The sequence below is a fragment of the Salmo trutta genome, chromosome 5 (assembly GCF_901001165.1).
Source record: "Salmo trutta chromosome 5, fSalTru1.1, whole genome shotgun sequence".
NCBI classification, from domain to species: Eukaryota; Metazoa; Chordata; class Actinopteri; order Salmoniformes; family Salmonidae; genus Salmo; species Salmo trutta.
The window spans coordinates 48,468,738-48,476,896 of record NC_042961.1 but is presented as its reverse complement, the minus strand read 5'-3'; the positions used below and the strand labels follow the sequence as shown (position 1 = coordinate 48,476,896).

Sequence of the window (8,159 nt, the reverse complement as noted above, 5' to 3'; positions counted from 1 at the left end):
TGACAGCTTTATCAATAAAGTCCTCTGGCGAATGACACACGTCTGAGCTTTTTTTAAGGGCACTAGGATGAGTGCTACTTGCTAGGAGAAAAGCGTTTGTCAGTCTCTTTCTGATACAGAGTGGTAATAAGTTCCCCATTCACATGCCCAAGAATGGACACGCATATGGTCGTATTCAATAAAGAACTTCGGGTCAGTGTTCATAATATTTAAAAAGGAAGTGAATTTATGGAGTTTTTGCTCAATGCCAATCCACACATAGAGAATATCATCAATATACCTGAACCACTTGAGGACCTTGGAAAAGGAAGGGTTCCTGGTCTCATCCTCGATGAACTTTGGCTCAAAATAGCCCACATAATTTGGAATAATTAGGGGCAAAGGTGGAGGCCATCGCAACTCCACTAACTTGAAGGAAAATGTATTTTACAAAGGCAAAGTAGTTGAGCTTGAGAACTTGAGAAGACAATTTACGTTCCTGTTGGTAATATCCCAGTGCATCTAAGGGAAAGGGCGATACCTTGTCAGTTGTACAACTGAATGCATTCAACTGAAATGTGTCTTCCGCATTTAACCCAACCCCTCTGAATCAGAGAGATGCGGGGCTGCCATAATCGACATCCACGTCTAGGCCTTTTTCATGACAGAAATTCTTGTACAGGCTCTGTAGATCAAATGTAGCCCTCTATTGTGTAGCAGAATGTATTAGTAAATTATGGTTATCACAGATATATAAACACATTTTTACAATGCACCCACATAAATTGTAGAAATGTACGGTGTTTAGACACAAATATGACTTTGTGGCTGTGTTAACTAGTGACGACCGAAACTCATGCCTACTGCCCAACACTGCTTGTCTAACCAATCAGCTTTGACGAAGCATCTCAGTAGGCGGGATTTTATCCGCTTCTTAGAATGCTTGTGTAGCCATTTTTCTTGTGTGACTGTAAGGCAGATAGCTGATTGAGGTAAGAGTCCCATTCAATCTTTCTTGGTCGATAAAAAAAATGTAAATAACTATACTAAAACATTTGAAATTGATAAAAAGTGTATATTAATGTAATGCCTACCAGTACTAAATAATATTCTCAGTGTTTTGCAGTAGCAAAATGTGTTTTTAGAGCGCCCCTCTTCTCGGACGGACACGACGACGTGTGAGCTGAGTTGCAAGCTAACGTTAGAGCAATTGCTAAGCTACGTAGCTGCTATCTGGCTAGACAAGATGTACAACATTTTCCGCCGTTTTCTAGGCATGTCTGATTTCGGTCGCATGAAAGTTGTTTTGCCATGGCATTATCATTTTGAGGAAATAGTACGCGGCTTATCTGCGTTTTCGATGTTTGAAAAAAAGACCGGTTTCTGGACAAAGTGGTTAGCTACCATGCTAGACAGCTAGCCACATAGTGGCGAGGAGGAGTCTACCGTGTCCGGAAGCGAGTTCATCATACATTTTCTATATTCCGGGTCCACTCAAAACTAAGCTTTGTTTTACTATTAACAGTTAGTTGATTGAGGTTGTATATCGATTTTCTCTCCTTAAGTATTCCATCTGAAATATTAGTTATTTTGCCGCCAGTTCCTTATTCAGAGGGTTAGGGTTAAATGCGGAAGACGCATTTCAGTTGAATACATTGTTGGACAACTGACTAGGTATTCCCCTTTCCCTATCAGGGCATTACAACTAGATTTAGGGTCGCCTGAATTGGCGCACATGCGCACTAGGCCCGAGCTAGTTTAACCCTTTACAGTCTAAGCTAGCTGAACTATGCTTGTTTTCGTCCACATGGTCAAACTTCATAAATATTGCACCCTCAACTTTTTAAAACGGCTTTACTAGTTATACAGTCGTAACTAAGATATTCTATGGAAAGAAACTTGAAAGTTGTGTATTTTGTTGAATAGTCATGACTGGTTTGAGATGTTGTATGATGATAGTGGTGAAGGATATTATTGACATTGCTACTTAATGCGGATCCAAGTTACGTTTTGAGCTCCATTGGCATAGGGTTAGCTGGACTGGACTTTTCTGACTGGTCTTGGAACTGTGGCAACGGGCAGCCTCTCCTTGCTTGGCTCAACTAAGATATATATATATATATATATATATATATATATATATATATATATGATTTTGCCAATAGACACATAAGTACACTGTCTTGTACCCTTAACCTTTTTTCAACTAACTATGCTATTTGTTGATTAAATCAGACTTTATTAATATGAGTAATCCAGGAATTACTTATTTGACACGAAGAGTCTGAAGGAAATAGATCGCTCTGTCTGTTAACTTCTTATGGCTCAAATCCCGTTAACATGACAACATATCAAACTTTCATGAAATCACACATGCAATATACCAAATTAAAGCTACACTTGTTGTTAATCCAGCCAACGTGTCAGATTTCAAAAAGGCTTTACGGCGAAAGCGAACCATGCGATTATCTGAGGATAGCACCCCACCAAACAAACACAGACAATCATAATTCAACCCAGCAGGCGCGACACAAAACTCAGAAATAAAGATATAATTCATGCCTTACCTTTGCCGAGCTTCTTCTGTTGGCACTCCAATATGTCCCATAAACACCACAAATGGTCCTTTTTGTTCGATTCATTCTGCCGTTATATATCCAAAATGTCCATTTATTTGGCGCGTTTGATCCAGAAAACACCGGTTCCAACTCGCGCAACATGACTACAAAATATCTCACAAGTTACCTGTAATCTTTCTCCAAACATTTCAAACAACTTTCCTAATACAACTTTAGGTATTTTTTTTGAAGTAAATAATGGATACAATTTAAGACTGGATAAACTGTGTTAGATACCGGAGGAAAACAAAGTGGAGCGTGCTTTCAGGTCACGCGCCTCGACCACAACAGTACACTTCACTCAAACCTGGGTCTGAACAGGGCTACTTCTTCATTACACAAAGGAAAAACATTAACCGATTTCTAAGAACTGTTGACATCCAGTGAAAGCGATAGGAACTGCAAGCAACTGCCTTAGAATTCTAGATTCCCATTGAAAACCTGTGATGATAATGTGGTTAGCTATATAGTCATATTTGAGATGCATATCCAGTCAGTAAGTAATTCCAAAGATTTTTAGTAAATGGACCAACAACATTGCCTGGATAAGTGGCCTAGGGGGGGGGCTTGTCTCATCATTGATATTTTCCCCCTCTCACCTCAGGCTTTCTACAACACTGCTTCAAGGATGGTCAAGATCTTCATTGGGAATGTCCCTCGGGAGGCAGACAAGGATGAAATCCAGGCACTCTTCTCACAGTATGGTGCCGTCACAGAATGCGCCATCGTCAAGAATTTTGCTTTCGTCCACATGGATGACCGTAAGTCTGCCACCAAAGCCATCCGCAGCCTGCACCTCTACAAGTTGCATGGCACGGCGATAAACGTTGAGGCTAGTCGTGGTAAGAACCAGGGAGCCGTCAAACTCCACGTGACAAACGTGGAGAAAGGCAACGATGATGAGCTCCGCACTTTGTTCGAGGAGTACGGCACAGTCTCTGAATGTGCTATTGTCAAAAACTTCGCGTTTGTGCACATGGACAACTCCGACGAGGCTTTGGATGCCATCAAGGGATTAGACAATGTCGAATTCCAGGGTAAGATTTTTTTGAAGTCTTATGCTGTTTAAAAGGTTACACATTAAAACATTTGGCTACTTCTCTTCCACCTAATCATGTTTTTTGGTATTTCTCTCCCTAATAGGGAAACGTATCCATGTCCAGATATCAAAGAGCCGTCCCAGGTACGAGGAGGAAGAAGACTACCCCCCACCTCAAAGGGGGGGATACTGGCCCCCCCGTGGCTACCCCGGGGAGAGGCATGATCCTCCACCCCCTAGCTATCTAAGAGGTCGTCACCCACCCCCTCATCACGGGTACCCTGCCCCCCCTCCACCACCCCCTCCCCCTAGACGAGCCCCTTACCCAGAGCGTGCTTATGAGCGCGAGAGGGAGAGCTATGCCGTGGTGGATTACTATGAGAAATACAGGGCTCGCCCTGCCGCTTACGGCATAATGTCCTATGATGAGAGGCGTGTAGGCTCCTTACCCCCTCCTCCCCCGCCCCCCTCTTCCATGGTCAGGGAGCGTTTCATGGCCTCTGGCCTCGATCCATATGAGCGTCGCCCTCTCCCTCCTCCCCCGTCTGCGTACTACGCCAGGGACCGCAGTCCCATTCGGAGGGCCCCTCCTCCCCCCATGCCACCCGCCGGTAACGGTTACTCCTATGAGCGTTCCCGACTCTCCCCCGTCTCTCGGCCCGCGATGTACAACCTACCCCGTACCAGGGACCCCTACGCCGACAGGTTGCCTCCGCCGCCACCGGCCCGCTATTACTAAGCAGCGTACACCGGCGTTTGACTCAAGGTGAGAATAGGCCTGCGCTACAAACATTCTAATGGGAGGTGAAGTAGTACCTGTCCTCTATATGGAGGGTCCAAGGTCACTTGATGAGCTCTTTAGACGAGCTTCATGCCTCAGTTCTGAGAGGAATGGTCTGACAGTCGCTCTTGGCTAAACCTCCAGATTAACTGTGAAATGCTTGAACTGAGAGAAAAAGCATGTTTAAGAGAGCTCTGCGACAAATCGTAATTCTTAATCCTCTCGTTGGCACTGCTGGTGTGTAGGCAATGATTGAGCTAAACATAAATCATGTATTGGTAAAAGTGAGAAACAGAGTAATAATTTCACCATTTAGATGGAAATATTTCAAGTTGCTGATGATAATTGAACAATGAATGTAGATCGCTTATAAATGGAAACATGTTCGCTAGTGCTGTAACAGGCGCTTGACGTATGTGTGTGTGTGTGGTTTGCTCTCTTTCCAGGTTTAAATATTTCAACAAGATCTGCGTCCTCGTCACCGCCGTCGTCTCCTGATGCACGCAGCGATTTACCCCCCCGTCTGGTTGAGCGCGTTTCGTTCTCCTGCAACGCTCTCAGGAGGAATTGTAATGCATGACCCCTCGTCATCTAAAACACTTTTATTACACTCGTATTGTTTTGCCCTTTTTTGTTTTGTATTTTAGTATTGTGCTTTAGCTACATTTATAGTCTCTGGCTCCCAGAAGCCTTTTAGTCAGTCGTTTTTTTTATTTTTTATTTTACGTCCTTGATATACTGTAACGTGTCATGATACAAACTTTTGCTGTTAAATCAAATTTCTGAAATTTGATGAATGGAAGCTGCAGCACGTTATTATGAAAAGGATGTTATTAATATCAAATAATCGTGACTGTATATCGACTTGAAAACGAATCATGTGTTTCCTTTGAAATTAAACCACCACGTTTGTTCAACCTACGTCTGAAATTATGACAAGTTATGGATTATGAATAGGTTGCGCTCTGCGACAATGTACAACGGCGTAATAAAACCACTACGACGGACTACAATGGACTAGTTGGTTAATTTAATTGAACAAATATTTGCTGATGGTAGCAAGTTTTACCAAGGTGGGTAACGTTCTTGTTTGTCATCAGAGGACATGATTTTAGTAAATAAACTGAGTTGTATAGTCATTTGGATATATTTTTTCTCTTGTTAAATCATAGTCGTGTCACAGATTCTTGTATCACTATCAGTGATTCAATGGCGGATGATCAGTTGCTTCACAATATACTTAAACCATTGAATCGTGTGAACGGGGGATATATGCCTGATTATGATAAATTAAGAATCGTCCTCTACCAATGTGAAATAACGTTATCGCTTATGTCTCCCCTCGACTTGAAGCGCTCAATCACAATTGAACTATCTAAATCAGCCCCTTCCCTGTCCATCAATTTATTTAGGTTTCATGGGTTGGATTGATAGGGCTTTATTGTCATGTCCACAGTTCTCACCATATTACACTTGGCATGACTGTGTTCTGAGCACCCTTGCTCTTGGAAGACTCTTTGGAGAGATGTTCTTGGCACAGCCTGCAGTAACCTAACCAGGTAAGATGGGAATCGGGATCAGTTGTGGGTTGTATGAAACTAAGGGTTGAAGATGTGATGAATTTAGGTACACAGGAGTAGAGGTATTTTGGCCAAGAGGTGTTTTCTGAATTTAGTACAGGGAAATGGCAAACAACCTTTTGATGTGTGCGCTTAATTTATGCTGGGTGTGGACAGGTAATATCGTTTTGTTATTCCTTTCCAAACTAAAAAGCAGTATGTCAATCAAATGTCTTTTAAAGGGGCAATCTGGGATTCGTCAACATTTTGGGACTTAAATTAATTATATTTTCCTAGCAATTGATTCTTAAAGAATATAGCTTTAATGCCTCATGAGCATAGTTGAGCTGTCCTACCCCAAAAAATGTTTCAAAGCCCAAAACGTAAGCTTGATACGTCATTGTAAACAATGTTTTTAATTGTAAACAAACTAGCTTCAAAGCCTGGTCAGCTATTATTTTGAGCTCATACATAGACTGACAATGATTTTCAGTGGTTACATTTCTCCAGCCCATCCCTCAGCTGTTAACCAAACAATTGTCGGGGACTTTGTTAATTGAATCCAAGATTGCCCTTCCATAAGCAAGGGACCAAATATTTTCAGGTCAGCAGGTTCCTAGTAATGTGGGGTGGGGGGGAGGGTTTTTTTTTTTTTTTTTAAGAACGAAAACGAGCGTTTATTGGACAAGTGCAGGTTAGTGAGTCTCCCCGTTTTGCCCATATTGGTTCCTAGTGAATGCGCACCTGCGTTCGATGTTCTAGGCTCCTGTTAAATTACAAATGTATAATTAATTGAGCATTCGTATGTAGTGAAACCTATACTGGAAATAGTTATATTGGTTTGTACAGCCTGTCATTCCTACTATCCGGTGCCTTTTGGTCATCATAAATAAAAAAACGTGTATGTATTTTATCAGAAAACACGTTTGACTTTCATAAAATATTGGTCAAACTCGGGCACTAAAATCCCTGTTGTGTGTATGATCCCATACAGGCTATTGCATAATCCTAACAGGGTGGCAATTTGGAGCATAAATTAGCCATAGCTCTGGGTGATTTGAGGTAGCATAATCGTGAACGTTTAAAGGATTTTAACTTCTTTATGAAATGTTTAAGATTTTGCAATTTGATTAGTTTTCTCTCATTTAGCCTAACAAAGGAAATGTATGACTAGCATAATAAAACATGCATAAAACCGAGTGTTTATATTTATTTACATTTGGCACAATTTTTCCCACAAAAAACGGGATGTCCTGAACGTGTTTGTGGGAAGGGCGTGTTTTCTTAAAGGAGACTTGCTACATACTAAGGGTGAGAAGTGATATCGGTGAACACATTTTAAATTCAATAGTTTATATTTCTCATAGAAGTTGAATAACACCTGGGGTGGCAAAAACGCCAACATCCACCGAAAAAAAGTGTTCAAAATGCGTAACATTCCCTTTCAAGATCTATATTTTTGTGTTTTTAAGGAAAGGACACCTGACCTTAATCCCCCTTCCCAATTGTTTCATCTCCAAATAAAATACTTAAAACCATGATCTTGTTTGTTCACTCTGGGTTGATAGTGCCCTTTCCAAACAAGGGTACTGTACACACAATTTTGGGAGGGCTGGCCACACGAGACCACAGATGTGGTTACAGGTCATGTATAATTTCTGTTGGTGGTTAGCCTATAGATCATTTTTATAAACGCATATTTACTCATTATCATATGACTAGTGATGAGATCCTTTTGGTGTGGCTGTGGTCTTTGTTCCCTTTGAAGCCTACTGCCTGCCCTCTGCTGGGTAGTTGGTGTACATAAAGTTCAAAGAAGTGAAGACAGCTGTGGCACTGGATGGTATGTTTCTCAAAATACCCATACTTACACCACAACACATGCTCCCACTCTTACCCAATAAAAAGCAATCTAAAACGTATATATTTCGAAAGGTTAGTAAAAATGTTAGCGGAATTTTAATATTTTTTTTTATCGCATACGCAGAGCATGCTGTATATTCAAACAATATTTACAGACGTGCATATTTTATAATGCACTCACATAATTTGCTTTATAAAACTAAAATTAGTATCTCAGTCCCACTCATGACGTCTCACCCCAGAGTAAACCACATCCATTGTCCTTTCGCTTATAGTATGTTCACATAATTTAAACCCAGAGGCGTGACATCGCAATATTT

The 8,159-nt window shown here is 41.3% G+C and overlaps 1 protein-coding gene across 1 annotated transcript; it reads left to right on the top strand.

The window, feature by feature from the left end:
• The first annotated feature begins 876 nt into the window (after positions 1–876).
• Positions 877–7,171, top strand: LOC115194340 (RNA-binding protein 4B). The gene is made up of 4 exons (XM_029753968.1): positions 877–971; positions 3,202–3,634; positions 3,741–4,402; positions 4,864–7,171. The coding sequence occupies exons 2-3, from the start codon at positions 3,226–3,228 to the stop codon at positions 4,373–4,375; spliced, it is 1,044 nt and encodes a 347-aa protein (XP_029609828.1). The 5' UTR covers positions 877–971; positions 3,202–3,225; the 3' UTR covers positions 4,376–4,402; positions 4,864–7,171.
• The last annotated feature ends 988 nt before the right edge of the window (positions 7,172–8,159 follow it).

Excerpts from the sequence above, each read along its gene's own strand:
- LOC115194340 (XM_029753968.1), top strand. The coding sequence starts at position 3,226 with ATGGTCAAGATCTTCATTGGGAATGTCCCTCGGGAGGCAGACAAGGAT. Across the intron at positions 3,635-3,740 it reads AGACAATGTCGAATTCCAGG|GGAAACGTATCCATGTCCAG; the intron begins GTAAGATTTTTT and ends TCTCCCTAATAG.